Source organism: Mytilus californianus, unplaced genomic scaffold (assembly GCF_021869535.1).
Source record: "Mytilus californianus isolate M0D057914Y unplaced genomic scaffold, xbMytCali1.0.p SCAF_23, whole genome shotgun sequence".
Classification (NCBI taxonomy): domain Eukaryota; kingdom Metazoa; phylum Mollusca; class Bivalvia; order Mytilida; family Mytilidae; genus Mytilus; species Mytilus californianus.
This window is the reverse complement of record NW_026262672.1, coordinates 1,623,598-1,642,528: the sequence shown is the minus strand read 5'-3', so window position 1 is coordinate 1,642,528 and position 18,931 is coordinate 1,623,598. Positions and strand designations below refer to the sequence as shown.

The window sequence follows — 18,931 nt, the reverse complement described above, 5'->3', positions numbered from 1 at the left end:
CATTCTATTTAGAAAACTTTATGATGGATCATCGTGCTTCAATCAGTAACTTTCTTTCTCAATTGACTAATTTTGTATCTCAACATATACCAGTAGTGGGGAGTCATTTTTTCCCATGTTATAAGTGTTCAATACAACCTGAGTTGTTTGAAGAAATAAAGAATTGGTATTGTCAGCAACCCATCAACACATTCAGTAGCATGCAATTTAATGTTTCTGCACTATATCATGCTTTGTTGCATGAAAGCAGGGAAACTAGGATAGGATGTCTCATACGAATGAGCGAGACATTTTTGGGAGAACTGATGCAGCAGTGCAATACAGCTAATAGTGTGCAAAGCCGAGACATGCTGCAGATAGGATTAGATATCTTAAAGGACAGGTAAGAAATACTTTAAACATTTTTGTATATGAAGTTACTTAATGAAGCAATATGATTCATAAAGCTAGTCTTACAATGGTATTATTCATAGTTTTATAATTAAGGTGGTATCCAACACCTTACCTAAAATAAATTTGGTTTGTTGAGTTTTCATAAAATTTTAACAAAGTATTTATTTTGAACCTTTGATAAAAATTTCAAAATATTTGAAGCAACCATTTCTTTATAAAAATTACACTGGGTATATAACAGTTTAACAAACACTAATTTCAACCATTGAGAAGCTTATTACAATGCCCTTAAATACATATCATAATTAACATTTAGCTGATTTTACAGAGTTATCCCCCTGTAGTGTTAGGTACATCTTAATTACACAAATTATATAGAAGTTTGGTTTGAAAACAAACAAAAAAAAAACATAATACACAAATTAATCACAAATTAAGCCTGTTGGGTGGTATGGACTGTCTGGTGCTTCTTCTTAAAATGAGTGGAGGTGCTGGTAAGGGTAGGATGACTTCCTGGTGTACTGCAGGTGGTATAGGTTGGACTGCTGCTTGTTGTGGTGGTTGATGTTGAGGAGGGTTAATAAGCTGTCTTACAGGGGGATGAAGTTTCTAATAGCTGGTATTGCATTTAACAAAAGTCTATGGATACGGTTTAAAACCACTAATACACTAATCATGGTAAAGATTAGAACTTGAAATTGCTCTACAAGAAGAAAATAAAAAAAAAAATACAAATTTTATAAATTGTCACTACTTAAATTGTACCAGGCTTTATTATAGAGTTCATCTTCAGAGTTTGAAATATTTTGAGAATGTCTTTTCCTCCAAACAATAAATCCACCTATTAGAAAGAATATCACTGTAAGTAAAAAAAAAAAAGAGTTAAAAGCAGTGATATTGAAAAAAAAGAGTTAAAAGCAGTGATATTGAAATTACAATTTAAATTAATAATTATTTCTTTTATCCTAATAGTCCTTATATTTAGGGGCAGTAGGAATCTCCTGTAGAGGAAGACAATGCTCAATTAACCCTCCCCTACTATTCCTCAAACATTTCTTCCCCAAACAAATGAGAGCTATCACCAGAAGTACTACAAGAAAAGAAATAATTTAACTAGTTATGGTATCCATTTCAACATATAAAGAATCATCGTTCTTAACTGGAATGTAGTCTGATTGATAGTAATACTTTTTTAATAAGAACACCAAAATTAAGACAATTAAAAGAAACAAAATTACTCCAAGAAAAATTATATAAACTTTTAAGCTACCTGTTAAAGTGGTGACGGTTGCTACTATCCACGGTGTTGTTGAGTTCGTCTCATTTTCTGTAGTAGTCTAAAATAAAAAATTAAATAATAAACTACATGTACACAAATAAAATAACATAACCTAATCCACACCCTACTACATGTTACAATCAATACACATTTAGCTTTAGCTGAATTTAAAGCATGAGAAATTTATAAGTATAAATGTCTAAAATAGTGAAAATAAGTACTTTCAAAATTGTTTACGTTAATTTTAACAGCAGTGTTTTCATGTTTTTTAGAATACATCACCACAATGCAATGGTTATGTTAAGTAGGGATTCTCTTTGCCCTATAGGTGAAAACCCACCTGTTGATGGTCAGGGAGAGTGCTGGACATTTGGCTGTGCTCGTACACTGCTGATGTTGGAGCGCTTTGAGACCATTCTGTTGAGGAGTCAGGAGAACCCCCCTCCGTATGAGGAGAGGTCTCAACCACACCAGTAGAGGAAACAAGGTCTTCCAGTGACTGTAAACAAAAACAATAATATTTATAGACAGTTATCAAATTTAATATTTATAGTTTTTAACACAAATCTGTTTAATAGAAATACAATTAAAATTATGCTAACAAATATTTCTTTTCTTATATTGTTATACTTTCAAAAGAAAATAAAGGGAATTTGTCTTTCATAAAGTAGGTGTCAATTTTTTGTAAACAATAAAAATGGCGGATGTTGAAAACAAGTTACGTAATAGCATCTTACACAAACTTTATCCGCAATCTGCACTTCCGTGCTAGGGGTTGCTGAAATGGCCTGGCAACAATTGTCTATGGTGCATGTTTTGATGGCTACTTTTTCTAACTGCTGGCCAAAAGTCATTAATGTACTGGAACCCGCCAGTCTGTCCAGGGTAATCTTCTTCACTGAAGTCGGCCCATTGAAAATGTAGCTGCCTTCCCCCTCATACAGGCACTGCAGCTCCACTACCTCGTAGCTTTCATCAACCACACTTCTGCATTTCCTTATATTAAGGTCATGCACTTGGCCATTACATACAACAATACTCAACAACAACAAACACTTAGCGGGCACCATTTTTGATTTTTCAGTTTTTTCTCTGTGAATCGTTTGCGCATGTGCACATAATCAACAGTTTAATTAAAAATAAAAAGGCGGGAGATTATGATTGTGTCAACAAAAAAAAAAAAAGAACAATACGAAAAAGAATAAATATGAAAGAATTGAGATGTTGCTATATGATCTTCAACAATAGCATAACTCGAAAAAAAAAGGGGGGAACGGAAACATATAATAAGAAAATATTAGGTACGAGACAATGGCACTCAAAAAAAAATTTCAGAAAAAAAAATCGAACGTTTTGGGTTTTTTTTTACAATGTAGCTGCTTTAGATAAAGATTTTAAGTTAAGAAACCCAAAAATAAAGCAGATGAAATATTATCACAGTATAGTTTCTAGAGATTCATCAACACGTTGTTTTGTTGTTAAGCGCATTTTTGTTTGCGCACCACATAAACAATTTGGTATAGAGTTGTTATGCGAAACCTAAGAATGGGGTGATTATCCCTCCATTAGTCCCACCCCATACTTCAAAGTGTAATATTATTGGTTTAGATAATATTAGCTAGAAAAATGAAATAAATATAGTAGTGCGTATTTTTCGTTTACAAGTCAGTACTTCTAACCTTTGTCTAGAAATCTATTTACGATTAAGTGTTATAATGGCAGCCGAAAATGTTCAATTTAGTCAAATTATTACTTCCACTGGTAGAACGGAATACAAAACTCAATTCGGGAGAGGGAAAGTGCTTACCTATAAAAAGTCCGCTAGAGGACTCTTTTATTTAGACTTGGCTGCGTCAAATGGATCAATGAAGCTGAATTTAGGGCTAGACGAGCTGGATGATCTGTTTACACTGAGGGGGCACCTAGAGTCCCTAACTGCATACTTTCCACAGGTAAGACTATTTTCTTTCTTTTTGTTTTTACACGAGGTTCACATGTAGGAGTTTTCTTTAAAAACCGAGGAAAATTAAAGATTATACCCTTTGAGGTGTTTTTTTTTCTCTGTTTGTATGCGCTTACCGTAAACAACAGGAAGGTTTTAAGTATTGTCTATTACCGTTTATCTTTCTGTTTATCTATCTACCTCGCTTTTGTTAGGGGAGATATCGGTGTTCACATTTGCCTTTTATTTTAACTAATTTAATGCAACAATTGAATAACATAAAACGAAGATGTGGTATGATTGTTAATAAGATAACTCTTCACAAGAGACCAAATGATACAGAAATTGTCAACTTTTGGTCACCTTGCGACCATCAACAATAAGCAAAACCCATACCTCATAGTCAGCTATAAATAGCTTCAAAATGATGAATGTAAAACAAACATCCGAGGGGAGAAAAAAGATAACAACCTAATTTATGTACAAAATAATGAACGAAAAACAATATGCACACCACCAACACCTCTCGCAAGTATAAAACTTTCTTCATAACATTTGAGTTTGAGTTTTATTTTATTTTTCATGTTTTAGCCGCTCTCCCAGCCACAGGAGCAGGTTGTACTTAAAGAAAATGTAGCGCCGGTTTATGCACCGCCACCACCACCAACACCTTCCGTAAGTATACATTTATTAATGTAGAGTTTAAATATGTTCAAGAATCATGATTGATTGTTGGTTGCTTAACGTCCAGTGGCAAATATTTCATACATGTTCAGGGTGAGAACAAGTTAACAATACATACAATAGGTAAGTCTTGCAATAGAGGGTGGGTTTTTTTTTCTTCTTCTCAAGAATCACCATGTATTCTGAACTTGTTCTCACCCTGAACATGTATGAAATATTTGCCACTGGACGTTAAGCAACCACCACCAACACCTTCCGTAAGTATACATTTATTAATGTAGAGTTTAAATATGTTCAAGAATCATGATTGATTGTTGGTTGGTTAACGTCCAGTGGCAAATATTTCATACATGCTCAGGGTGAGAACAAGTTAACAATACATACAATAGGTAAGTCTTGCAATAGAGGGTGGGTTTTTTTTTGTTCTTCTCAAGAATCACCATGTATTCTTAACTTGATACACTTAAATGCGAACAAAGCAATACTTGTTTTTTAAGTATAGAATTGAACTTGCAAACAACCTTTTGTCCTTAAAAAAAAAAAGATAAGCAACACTGAAAGTATTTCATTTCTCTCTGGTTTATTTATTTAAATATTTCATTTTTATTATTGCAGGCACCTCTAACAATAATATATGAAAACGAGACGTCAACTACCACTCCACTTCAAACTATAACAGACCCGATGTGGAGCAAAGGAAATATGATTCCGGTGAGGATGGCCGCAAAGAGACCGATACGTGAAGAATTAAACCCACAGTGGTCTGGGAAGAATACAAAATATGAACAGATTTCCCCTGTGCAAAACAATTTATATGATCTCTCTGAGGAGGAAATGGGAGCCTTTTTCCAATCGATGTGATGATGCTCAATGTGGTGTGACTTTCATTCAATGTGGTGTTTATAGGAATAACATTTATAAATTTCATTACGGACATATATGCAAACAGACTGACACGGTTAGTTTTTTTTTTAAATATTTAATAAATACTATCACTAATATGTGTCTATCTTATAATGTCCATAGGCATAGCTTTCAATTGGGTTCTTCCAGTAACGTTTATCATCAAAACTACACAGTCCTTTTTTCACAACGGTATCCATGAAAAGTTCATGATTTTTACTTCTAATGCACGTCATTGAATTGGTGGTCGTAGTTTCTTCATTCAAACATGTCTTATACATTTCATGTCGGAGAGTCTGTTTTATTTCAGTTTTTGAAATGCCTTTCGCCACTTTTTTTTCCTTTTCGCATGTGATACCTTCTGTAGAGGTCTGGTTATACAAAAGGCTGTACATTTTAGGTCTCAAGCCAACGAATTCTTTTAAAGGAACACCTGAAAAGATTTTTTGAGGCACATGAGAAAGACAATATTTAATAATAATTTAACAGAAAATTCACATGAAAAAGGAAAATTTAACATAAATTTCACAAGAAAAAGGAAAATTTAACAGAAAATTCTAAAGAAAAAGGAAAATTTAACAGAAAATTCTAAAGAAAAAGGAAAATTTTACAGAAAATTCTAAAGAAAAAGGAAAATTTTACAGAAAATTCAAAAGAAAAAGGAAAATTTTACAGAAAATTCAAAAGAAAAAGGAAAATTTTACAGAAAATTCACAAGAAAAAGGAAAATTTGAAAGAAAATTTATGTTAAACTTTAGAGAGAGAAAAATAAAATGTTTGTTTGAAAGAACTCACCACCAAGCTCATCTTTAAATTTCCCAACGACTTTCTTATATTTGCTGGAAAAGAGATGTTTCGTTTTGTTGAATGAGCCGTAGTTGGAGGTATCGAATAGGTCTTTGATAGGTTTCATGTCTTCATATACATCATCAGTCAGAATCTCATAACACAACGAATCTAAAATGAATTCAGAAATGTTAGCACAATACCAAAGAGGAATCTCTTCCTTTATTCTACTTATACAAAGGAGAAAACAATGAGAAATATTAGAAATTTAAAGAAACAATGGCTTTTATTTTAACAAACAAACAAACAAAAAAATATCATACCTGTATCTGTAAACAGCAAGTTGATCTTGTCACCGTACTGAGGCTTCATCACCTTGTAATGGAATTCATACATCAGTCTCTTTGAAAGGTCTAAAATAGCTTGTCCGGCATAGATGGGTTTATTGAGAGTTAGGTTGATCTGTTGGTTGTGTACTCCAACGAGGTCTTCATTGAAAATTTGGCAGCATAGAAACGACGGCTGAGCTACTAACTTTTTTAGTTTTTCTTCCGAGGCTGAATTGATTAGTCTTAGATTCATCCTAGCACGCAAATTTTCCATACATTTACCAAAAACACTGAAAAAGTAGGAATACTTTTAGATAAGTACTAGAAGCTGACACAAAAACCACAAAACATAATTAAATCAATGTGGGTAATGCGACAATGAGACAACAAGCAAACTCGAGATCTTGACAACACTTTAAAATCTTACACATTTAAAAATAACATAGATATAGGAAGATGTGGTGTGAGTGCCAATGAGACAACTCTCCATTCAAATAACAATTTAAAAAAAAAAGTAAACCATAATAGGCTAATGTACGGCCTTCAACACGGAGCCTTGGCTCACACCGAACAACAAGCTATAAAGAGCCCCAAAAGTGTAAAACCATTCAAACGAGAAAACCAACGGTCTAATCTATATAAAAAAAAAAAAAAACGAGAAACATACCTATTACACATCAGTTTGAAAAAGTCCTTCTCAAAGTCGTTGTTTGCCTGTTTTCTCATGTTGGTGTTGAATTCTATGTAGGTTTTAAGCCATGCCTTTTGTTGAAATCCTAATACTCTATGTATTTTAGTTATTTTCATTCCAAGTTCTGTATAAAGTTGTAAATTTTGATAATGCACCACATAGTTTGTCTTTTTCTTCAGAGTTGGAATTAATTTTCGGGTTTTAATCCTAGGTTTCACTTTTTCCACACCATTTGCATTCTTCACAGAATTTAACTTTCCCCATAAATCAGTACTGTATTTCGATAGATCTTTGTCTTCAATGAGTAGATGTTCGGGTGCCAGAGGATAATCGTTATGTTTGTTGTGGAGATGTTCAGGATATTCTATGTCTACTTCTAAAATGTAGCCTTCTTTTGCGTCTGACTCGACTTTCTGTAACTCAAAATGACTAATTTCATCTTCATTTAAAAAATGGAAAAAACCAGAAGGCAATGGTTGAGACATTGCCCAACCGTACAAATTGTTAGCATCTAGATACATGATGTGTTTTTTCACATCTGATTCATTAAAGTCGTCAACATATTGATGATTAGCTCGACTGTATTTTTTGGTAACCATACTGACCCCACCTCGTGTTCCAAGCTCTATCATGTTGTACATGAGGGGATCAGTTATTAAATCCAGGCAGACACCGCTCATTTTCAATGCTGCTTGCCATGCTAAACCTGGACTCGTGAAAAAGTGACTAGCATCCAACTTGTAATATTTAAGAGTCATGTCACGGAATCGTTCGAAAACATCTGCTAAGAGTAGCGTATCTGTTAATACATACAAATTGTGAAAATCCCCTAAGGTTTTCATATTGAACGTGTTCCAGACCTTTTGAGCGTGTTCATACTTTTCATCAGAAATAGCTTCTTTGGTTAAGGAATTATAAAAAGCTGCTTTTGAAGGGAGAGCTGTCTCTTCAAATCTTTCAGAACAATTCACATAATCATAACAGTATTCGTTTTTCTGTAGCAAAAGTTTAGCGTGTTCGTCATTGGGGAAAGCTTTTCGAAATTGTTTGAAATTTTTAAAACCGTCTGCCGCTAAATTAGCAATTAACGTCTCCAAAGAGCTACTCATGCACTGGTATGTGTCTAAAAACCTCAGTTGTCCAACAGAAAAGGACACATATTTCTCCATATTGTTTGGTATACATGTTAATTTTTTGTCCTTGAATTTACCAGCTTCCGACAGCAAAAGGTGTGCATCAAAGTTCCGCAAATTATGAAAATAGACCGGAATGAAATTTGGATTTTTCAACATCAAGTTGCATCTCTGACAGGCTGCCCCTCTGTAATTGCTATACTTTGGTGATTCGTTATCTTCGTTTATACCTAAATGGTCGTGGTCACGAACTTTGATTATTTTGCCTGAAAATGGTTGATTGCATACATAACAGTTTGTAGCATTTTGAAATTGCGTTTCGGTTTCCACACTCATAATTAACTCCTCATAAATGTTCCTCAATATATCATCTATGTATTCTTCCTCTGTAAATATATTTTCAAAAAAGTGTTCGACTGCGTTCTCTCCTCTGTATACAACGGCTGGCTTGGAATATCTATCATTTGAACTGACCACAACGTAGGAGTAACCACATGGAACAAATTTTGTTTTATGTGTTGTTGACGATTGATTTGGGTCTGGTTGACAAGTATCCATCTTTTTTGCAAAGCATTCAAAGTCTGCATAGATGACAAAAGGAACACGCATTTGTTTATGAAAGTCTCTAAATTCTAAAATGGCTTCTCCTTCTTTTGGATAAGTCACTTTTTGAAAATCAAACTTATTACAATATAGTCTGTGTTCATTTAATAAGTCTTGTCTTATGAATCCGTGAAGACATCTTCTACAGTAAAACCGTTTGGTGTGAAATTTAGTCATTGATCCAAGGAAACGATCTAAATTTTTGATCCAACAGTAGTGAGTTTCCCCGTTCTGTGATAAATACAATAAATCGATCTCCCTATCTACATTTTCTAACTTTGTTAAATATAGTGGGAACACTTCTTCGTTTTCAAAGCCAAAAACATTGATTGAAATATTGTTTTGTTTCTCAAATTTCTCCATTTTTGTTAAAGACACAGGATATTCAATATCGTTCATGTTCAATTCATTTTCGTGTGCCGTATAATGTGACTTCCGATATGGATTATATTCCATCGGATGTAGGGCTGCCAGTACAGACCATAGGAAACACTTTTGGTCATCATTTCTAATGTTGATAATTCCACCAGTGGCCTTAATTTTGTATGGTAATTCCATATAATTTGAACCAGCTATGGGTGAGTATGGTAAAGTATGTACTTCGAGGCATATAACTTTATTCAATATCCAGTTAGATCCCTTGTTGATAAATTCTTCCATTACTCTGTTAATCGTTTGGAAAGCTTCATTTAAATTATGATCATTACTCTCATTCTGAAGAGATATGTAACTTTTGCTGCGGAAATGTGGGTGTGCCTTTTCTTGTTGTCCATCATCAATATCTCGAACCATCTTCACTCGAGCATTTACATACCATTTGACATTTTTTTGTTTCTTTTGCTGAGATACTATTATTTCTTCAACATCAGTTTTCGTATTAGCCAAAAAACGTAATAAATCATATTTTTCATCACCAATAGGCATAAGGTCTACACGATTCACTGATTTGTTAATGGCGCTTTTCTTAAAACGAAACCGTTTACGTTTTATCTGACTGACAACTGGCTCCTCCGTTTTAGGCATTCTACCTCCTGTTTGGTTTAACGGATGATGGTTGGCAACATGGGTGAATAAAGAATCAACATCATCAAAGGAGACATCACAGTGTCTACATGTAAGTTGCTTAGATAATTGTTTATCTCGTTTGTTTATTGTGCGCTGTCCAGAACACTTATTACCATGTTTGACTAAATTATGTTTTTGCGTAAACGATTTCCCACACGCTAAACACTGAATTCTGTTAAAATGTGAATTCATATGTCTGTTCAAATTTCTGTTGTATTTGAAAGTTTTATCACAAATATCACAATTTAACTTTGGTCTTTTGACATCAACATTTTCAGCACATGATTTCTTACGTTTGAGTTTATTCTCAACCTCTATGGCTGCCTTCACCAACATACCATCATCAGATTCGTTAAAATGTAAATCATTGGTATGAACACCGCGGTGAGCCATGCTTTTCACTTTACACAAAATGATAACAGCTACCTAATTTCCTCAATTTAAATACACGTGACGATGTCACATGACATCTAAATTCGAAACGATAACCATTTCATCTTTGGTTTTTGTTTACTTTTCTCTTGCAGCATTGTTTTAAGGGACATAGCGATATATGGTTTACTTTCCTCGTGTTGTGTAATTTTTCTCTTTTTGTTTGACTTCTTCAATTTTTCAGGTTGAAAGTCCTCTACTAACTGTTTACTTTCCAAGTCATCGATATTTTCTGGTTTATCTTTCGGCTGATCTTGATCTCGATTTTCTCTTTTTTCCGGCAATGTCTCTGGATTTTTTAATTGTTCATACCTCAGTTTAGGAATCAGAATCAGTTCGCGAGACATAACGGAGATATGTCTTTAGGAAACTAGGAAGCAGTCCTCTTATTTTTAATAAATATAATTTTCTCTGTTTATATGCTGCTCCTTTGGAAACAATTTTACGTATGAGCTTCTTTTTCTTGGTCAGCAAAGTTTTATCAACACTTGAAATGGGGCAAACTCCTTGCATCACATTGTATATTATTTCAACCAACCATTCCAACTGTTCCTTGCTTAGTGATTTAATCGCTTGAGAAATTTGTTTTGCAGTAGCATTCAAAAGAAAATGTGCTAAATAGTCCTTCATTCTGCAGAGTGATATACGATAGGTGTCTGTCCAACTCCACGATCTGTTGTCAACTGATATGTTTTGTCTGTATGTGGATTTAAATCAATAATTAATGGGCGATAGGCTACAGATGTCGCCTTCTTGTATGCATCTAAAAAGTATTTAGACTGTCCGGGAAAAATCTGCCTACCAAGAGTTTGAATTTGTAACTGATCTCTATAATTCCGAAATAAAACAAAGTAATGGCAATTGAGGGAGGCTGTTCTCATGGCTTTACCTTTACAATACAAGTTATGTAGAATCTGAATCAAAGTGATTGAATTATGGTGAATTCCTACAGTTAAGAGATGAACCAGTTCTTTACTATCTGCAGATTCCACCATCAGGTCATCTAAAACAAGAACCTTATGCCCTTGTAAAGTCCCCCATTCTGATAAAACATCCATATGGGGGAAACCTTGAAAAAATTCAATGTTTGGTATTGCTGATTTCATTTCATCGAAAACTGACTGCCAAATACTGTAACAGTAAAATATCTTCGACGGTGGTACTTGAAACATACCATCTGCATTTTCAAGAAGGTTTTTGGTATACATTGTTTTTCCTGAATTTGACGGACCAACAATGAATATTGATGTTGGACTCTGAAATTTGAGCAAACTTTCCTTCTCCCACCAGTCAACCATACTGTTCAAGTGAAATAATAAAAATAGCTGAGAGACAAACTGTTTTATATGTAAAAAAAAAGAGAGGCAACAACAACACCAACAATAACATATAAGCATTAATTTTTTATTTTGATACAAGATTGATTCACAACATTACACACATTGTTCACACAGCAATGAAACCGATTGTCTATAAAACTGTACACAAAATTGTCATTCAATTGATAGTCTTCTGAAAACACATCTGTTATCTGTTGCATGGTAAATCCTCTCACACGACACATTAAATAAAACAAACAATATTGTCCACACACAACTGTGTCATCACCTTGTAGTCTTTTCTCGTTTGATTGTATGTATGCATAATTCCGCATGAATTTGTTAAAATAAACAGTGAGTTCTTTTTCTGAATACCCAAAAGAGTCAAATACTTCAAGACTGTTCTTTCTATTACAGAAAAATGCTACCCAATGTCTTCCTGGTAAGCCTGCGACATCTGTATTGGCTATCACACCCATTCCTGGTAGTAGGTGAACTTGAGACAGTTCATCAGATGAGAATACACCAAGAACAGATCGTTGTAAGTCAACGTCTGAAACAATGGCACACTTGAGCTGGTAAGTATTCATTCTAAAATGATGTTTCTTTCTAAATTTATTTCAAAATAAGCTGGAAACTCTGCATACACAACACACGTGGACGCTTTCGGCAGTGGTGCATTGAAATTGACTTCTAGAGAACAAGTTCCTTGTTTCACTAAGTTTAAGTACTGTCCCTCGTCGCTGAAATTTGGTTCTATTTCAAAACAATATAAAGCATTTCCTCCTACTATATCATTTCTACTCAACTGATTTCCACTGTCTCTCATCCACTTGTTAGTCACTTCAAACATACTATTAAAAGCAGGTAGTATAGTTCGACTCGTGGCTCCATAGTTTAACTGCATAATATTCCCACCTACAGGAACTTGGTTCAGTTTGAGCGTTATTTGACTAAGGTTGAAATGTTGAAAGTTGAATGGATATAACGTATATGAACCACTAGAACTAGCGGACTCTGTAAAAGCTATAACGCAACGAGTCGGTCGGAGCCCGTTGAACAAATTATTGTAATTGAAACTAAGACTCCCAGCAGGTATAGAAATAAGGCGCACTTCTGTTCTGGTATAGGGATATCTAGCATTTGTTGTTTGTAGTTTCTGCGCATGTGCCATAATGACAGCAGGGTTTAAACGTATTTTGCACACTTTTAACACTATGTCATCGATGATGACTTGAAAATTTGGATCTTTTTCACTTGTCATCAAAGCAAACTCAGGTCTTGAACGGTAAAGTTTAACATTAATAGCTACTTGATTCAGCATGTATCTGTCCAGACTACATAAATCATGAAATAACGGACCTTCTAAATCACACACTTGACTTTGAGTAAAATACTGTGCGCGATCGAATAAGGAAGAATTGCCACCATTTTCTACATCACTATCATCAAAATGTCCTGGTTGATCTTTTTTCCATAACTGGCTAGTCAGCTGAGATTTTTTTGCTTCAGATCCAAAAGATAAAAGAGTTTGTATCATTGCCTTGTATGGATAATGTGTGGTAGTTGATGTCACCAACTTATTTTGTAATGTTATATCAATCTGTGAGAACATAGAATGTAGAAAATTGTTAACTGGACCAACATACTCAGTAGGTTTTAGACTGTCTCCATTGATATGTTTTATTCTCGCTTTTACATATAATTTTGTTTTTCTCAAATCTATATACTCCAGTGAATTTTGGGCTGCAATGTTAAATTCTACTGGCGCAGTTCCAGTTAGCTGTGCTGTTGACCTATGCTCATCATAATACACTGAATCAATCGCTGTCTGTGTTGGTGGTAATGAAAACAGATCCAAACCACTTGGCTGAGCTTCTTGGAACCCATCTAACGATAAAGCAGCCATTTACTTGAATATGTCTTTGAAGGTTTTCACAGAGCTTTGCAGTTTTTTCTTGTTGGTTTTTTTCTTCGTATGTCTCTTCTTGTTTGATGCTTTGGTTGTCTTTCTTGACTTTTTGTGCTTAGTCAACTTTTTGGTGGTTTTACTGGGCTTTTTGGAGGTCTCGTTCGTTCGACGTCTTTTGGAAGAATTGGCATCATAACTAGATGGCTTTCTTTTTAATGTCTTTTTCTCTCTTTCAACCATGTCCTTGGCCATTTCATCCGTTTGATGGACGGGGGAGACAAGTTGAATTTTTACTTTCTCACCAGAAGGAGTTTTGGTTGGTATGCCGATTGGTGTAATGGATGACCTTGAGGTTCCAGTTAGAGACCCACCTCCGATTTGTTTTTGACCTTTGTTAGTATTGTGATGACCTTTTCTGTCTAGCTTCTCATAATAATTAATCCAGCTTCCTACATTTGGCACATACATCTTGTTCATTTTTAAAAGAATGGAAACGATTTGAAGTGTAGTGTTACCGTTGCAGGAATATCTAAAAATGAAGCTAGATTGTTGTCACCATCATTTATATAGATATCAATATTATAGAGGTCATTTATTTTTACAGGAACATAATGCGGAACTTCGAAAATGTTTGACCAGTTTCCCATAGAGGCTGCACTTAACCTTCGAAGAAGTGGCTTTTGTTCTCCATCGACAATAGATTCACCACAAATATTAGAATACAGGTAAATGGATTCTGATTTAGATATGCTACTTGAAATGTCTGCTTCAACTAAGGCAACTCTCCAATTTCCATTCAAAAACACAGGTGAATTCAGTTGAGAAGAAAAAGTATATGCTTTGTTGTTTGGAAAATAGTTCAGAGATTTTTCACTATTGAATGTTATGTAGATGCTCATCTTCAGGAGTCATTTGGATCTGTGATATCCTCTTCATTCAACCACTGATTATATTTATTTGGCCACCCTTCAAACTTAACTAACCACTGAACCCGTCCATTTCTCTTACGTTTTCGAATTTTTTTTTCTACATACCACATAACATCTTCATCCTTGTTCACTTTAACCATCTCTGATTCATAAAATAATCCTTTTATGGAAGTTCCATCATACTCCTTTATTCTATAAACCGGTATAGCCTGCATTCGAAATCTTTGGCTAACTTTAAAAATTTCTCTTGTGAAATGTTCATCATATGAACGGTCAAATAGCATAGAAATGTAAGAAATACGAACGAAGTCATTAGCCTTAAAGTGGTATGATCGAGGCTTTTTTGATGTTATTTTCTTTGGTTTTAAATACATATATGCCCATATATCTGCTTCGTTTGTTTTGCTGACGTCTTTTGGTTGGATATTGTTCAAGCTTCTATGTGGAGTAGAATTGTATACTTTAACAATATCTTGAAGTACATCCAAGTACCTATGATTTCTCCTCTCTGTGAAGTATCGATACATCATATTTTTCACAGTCTTGATAACTCTTTCAGCGTAGTTAGCCTTTGTTTCTGAATTCTGTGTGGTGAAATATTGTATACCTTCATTTTTCAGATATGATTTCATTATGTTGTTGTTAAATTCTTTTCCTTTATCAGTTCGAATCTTTTTACATTTTCTGTTACCAGCTAAAATTTTCTTCATTGCCTCGACTACAACTTTTGCTGATTTATTTTTCAGAACCTGAATCCACAGATACTTTGAAAAGATATCCACGACGACTAATAGGTATCGAAACTGACCGTTTTCACTTGCAATGTTTGACATATCAGCGAGGTCCATGTCCCACTGATCATCAATTCCAGATACAATTACACGTGCACGACGAAAAGAATGACGGAGTTCCTTTCTTAAAGTGTAACTGTCTTGACTTCGTAATAGTCTTTTTATCCTGGATCGTCCAACATTAGTGATTCCTTTGGATTTTAATATTCTGTATATTTTTTCGGGACCTACATGTGTGTTTTTATATGTGTTTGATATTAAATCATTTATTCTATCTTGTGTGTTCATCTTGGATTTTTTTTCATTCTATGAAAGGTAAGACCTGTTCCCTTTGTATTTAAGGCTGATAGTCTTGGTTTGGTATCTCTACTGAAGTAAAGTTTTGAAAGCGAGAAGGAATTTAAATTTTACTGACACTTTCTTCAATTGAGATACCTAACCAATATGCACTTTGTGAAAATATAATAAAGAGACAAAAAACAAAATACAAGTAACTAACTTTTATTGAAATATCATTAGAAACAGTTCAAGCATCTCATTGTTCGTCTAGTAAATGCAACAGAGGCTTAATCAGGAGTGGTATTAATTTGTGATACACTAACAGTACTCGTCTTTTCCTGCTTACACTAATTCTCCCACTGGCTAAAAACTTAATAGTGTTCCGAAACTCTCGAAGTTTTCGTCTATGTACTATACTAATCATAAGTGTTGCATGATAAATTTTATATGCAATGTGTGAAATGGTTCGAATTTGATCATCGGAACTCTCCTCAATCAATTCTTTTCTTCTTAGGGGTCTATCATAGTAAAGTTCTTTCAGGAAGGTTGAGTTTTCAAAAATACGTCTGTTCATGATGAGTGTTTCACATCAAATGATAACCAATGTTAATGATCGGTGTGTTTTAAATTAATTTAATTCGTTTGTGAATCTTTCTTCCAACAACACCAATCGTTTGCACCAGTGTGACACATTTTTGGTACTTGGTTTATGTAGAATGCACCAATCCTTTAATGTAGATAAAACGTCATTTTTATAGTCATCTGGTACATCCATGAGCTTCACTTGATTGGACATCTTCCTAACCATGTCCTTCTCCGCTATCTGTTTATAAGCAATATCGAAATAAGTTTCTAAATGTTCCATTTTTGTCCACATTAAACAAGTGTGTTGAATCTGACTCGGGTGGTTTACTTCACACCCATAACAATGTTCTTTCACAATATCCGGTAAACAGTCTAAGACCATCCTAGCATACAAATATTTAAGTGTGTGATGCATAAGTTTCTCGGCTTTTTCAAATGTTGCATCCATAGTGTCTTCTCTCTACAACAATCAATCTGTAAATGAACGGAATTCGAGGATCTTCTTATAGTGTATCTCAGTCATTACGTAACATTCTTATTTCATAAGTATGTTGGACAAGGTTTTACTAGATACCATCTTTGCAAACAAACAATTTGGATCCCATTTTATATGTTCTGTTTCGATATCGTCTTCTTTAGTCCACTTTTTTAGAGTAATGTCACAATAAAAACATGTCACTCTATCTCCTATATCGGTGTAAAAAAAACCATTATGAGCTAGATCTTCTGGCTTTTGTTTAATCTGTTCCGGCCAATTTGTATATGTTTGCATTCTATTTGTGAAATACATCATATTCAGATGGGCTGGTTTGAAACGGAGGATGTCTGAAAAGTAACATCCCGAGTCTGTTTCTAAATCCATGATTAATCAGTAAAGACTAACATTTACTTACATACCACCACCACCTGAAGTCTCTACAATTTGTATAATTAAATCGTACTTCCAGTCTTCAACCTTTAATTCAACAATGTCATAAAGCTGCTTTAATTCTATGAATCTACTCAAACCATACTTAAATAATAAGATATATATCTGCACCTTTTTTGTTGATAACAAAACCTGGTAATGTAACCTCAGAATTTTCGTTTTAAAATTATTACCAACATATATCGTCAAAAATAAATATAGTAACGTAAAAAAAAAAATGGATGCCGCTCACTTAAATAACAATTTAGACAAGCAAGGCAACCCAAAATTCTACAACGTGGAAACAAAAATGGACGACAAACGTACCCTGGTTACCAACCAATGTTGCTCTACCTTGAAAAAGTCAGCAACGTGGAAACAAAAATGGACGACAAACATACCCCTGGTTACCGACCAATGTTGCTCTACCTTGCAACGTGGAAACAAAATGGACGACAAACATAACCTGGTTACCAACCAATGTTGCTCTACCTTGGTCAAAAGTATCACACGTGGACACAAACATTCCACCATCACTAGCACAATATTTACATAAGCTGCTCTACCTGCTCTACTGTTTTCTTATCCCTATTCTACTACTACTACTCTGATTCAGCTTAAATTGTAATCTTAAGTGTAAGGTGTCGTTACTGCATGTTCAAACTAATGGGGAAAATACAAAAGAGTGAAGACAGACTAGTGTGGACAGTATTTAGCTTTATGAGATTATTGCTTTAAACTTTTGAGTCATTCTTAAACGTTAAGCAACCAACAATCAGTACAATGAATACAATAAATTTTGTAATGACAATGAAATAATAAAAAGACAGTAGACGACTCAGCCCTGAACAACTCTATAGTGGAATGATCAATTTACACGATTATTAAAACATTCAAATCGAACGGTGGTTTGCTTCCGCTGCATTATAACCAAGGAATAAGTGACAACTATTTCAGGATTCTCTTTTCTCATATAAGTATCCATATCATTCATATGCTTTTTTCTCATCATTGTAATTTATAAAATCAATATTCCTATTTACAATTTGTTAAAGCGTGAATCACTGACAGATTGTGTTTGCATGGTAAGTGATTCTTTAAGTTTATACAAGAACATTTTGCTTTTTTCAGATTGACACTTTATCTATATCAACACCCTGGACATTAAATTCCCAATTTCCATCAGCAGAAAGGTTTTCCAATGGGATTTGTTTAATGGATGGAGGCAATCTTGTAAGGCAGTGGATTACGAATTGTGCAGGACGGTTGTGCTATAATTTTGGAATAAAATCTGCATAGGTCCTGTTGCCTTCCAGACTTCTTACATTGTTTTCTATACAGAAAGTGAAATAATAAGATAAAATTACAGGTAATGTTGAACATTATATTGTAATTAACAGATATTTGCTTCAAAATATGAAATGTCCTGTCAATTTACTAATTAAAAAAATATATAATAAAACTTGCTGTGTAAAATCCACCCCTGTTCCTTGGGTATGGAGTTTTTAAAACATTCTTTAACCATTTCCCTTAAAACATGGCATATGAATCACAGTAGACGACTCAGCCCTGGACAACTATCCTAAAAAGAAACTGTTTGAATCACCAATCTTTCAACAAAGCAAAACAAACGGACATAATTGTCAAAAATACGGATACAGCCGTCAACATTGTGTTATAATCTTACATCACTATAAAAACAAACAAATATGTAACAAAGCACATTAGCAAAAGTGAAAGACAAGAATACAAAACTTTACATTAGCACGGGATGTATAAGAACAGAGCCACGTCATATGTATCGAAGAAACTGAAAGGCATATAGACAATGCACATTAGCTAAAATGAAAGACAAGAATACAAACATTGTCATGGAACAAAAACATAATGACGAGATGTATAAGTACAGAGCCACGTCATATGTATCAAAGAAACACTAAAAGGCATACTTACTTGTTAATTTGACCTG

At 34.1% G+C, this 18,931-nt stretch overlaps 1 protein-coding gene and 1 long non-coding RNA gene across 2 annotated transcripts; one reads left to right on the top strand and one right to left on the bottom strand.

The window, feature by feature from the left end:
* Positions 1 to 375: 375 nt before the first annotated feature.
* On the bottom strand, positions 376 to 2,742 carry LOC127732314 (uncharacterized). The gene is made up of 4 exons (XM_052241378.1): positions 2,410 to 2,742; positions 2,013 to 2,171; positions 1,664 to 1,730; positions 376 to 1,483 (listed from the first exon to the last, which is right to left on the bottom strand). The coding sequence occupies exons 1-4, from the start codon at positions 2,740 to 2,742 to the stop codon at positions 1,359 to 1,361; spliced, it is 684 nt and encodes a 227-aa protein (XP_052097338.1). The 3' UTR covers positions 376 to 1,358.
* A 9,091-nt stretch (positions 2,743 to 11,833) lies between these two features.
* LOC127732319 (uncharacterized) lies at positions 11,834 to 15,465 on the top strand. The gene is made up of 3 exons (XR_007996179.1): positions 11,834 to 12,137; positions 14,076 to 14,196; positions 15,147 to 15,465. It is a non-coding gene; the product is annotated as an uncharacterized LOC127732319 (long non-coding RNA).
* Positions 15,466 to 18,931: the final 3,466 nt, after the last annotated feature.

Excerpts from the sequence above, each read along its gene's own strand:
- LOC127732314 (XM_052241378.1), bottom strand. The coding sequence starts at position 2,742 with ATGGTGCCCGCTAAGTGTTTGTTGTTGTTGAGTATTGTTGTATGTAAT. Across the intron at positions 2,172-2,409 it reads AGATTGCGGATAAAGTTTGT|TCACTGGAAGACCTTGTTTC; the intron begins GTAAGATGCTAT and ends TTTTGTTTACAG. Across the intron at positions 1,484-1,663 it reads AACCGTCACCACTTTAACAG|TACTTCTGGTGATAGCTCTC; the intron begins GTAGCTTAAAAG and ends CTTTTCTTGTAG.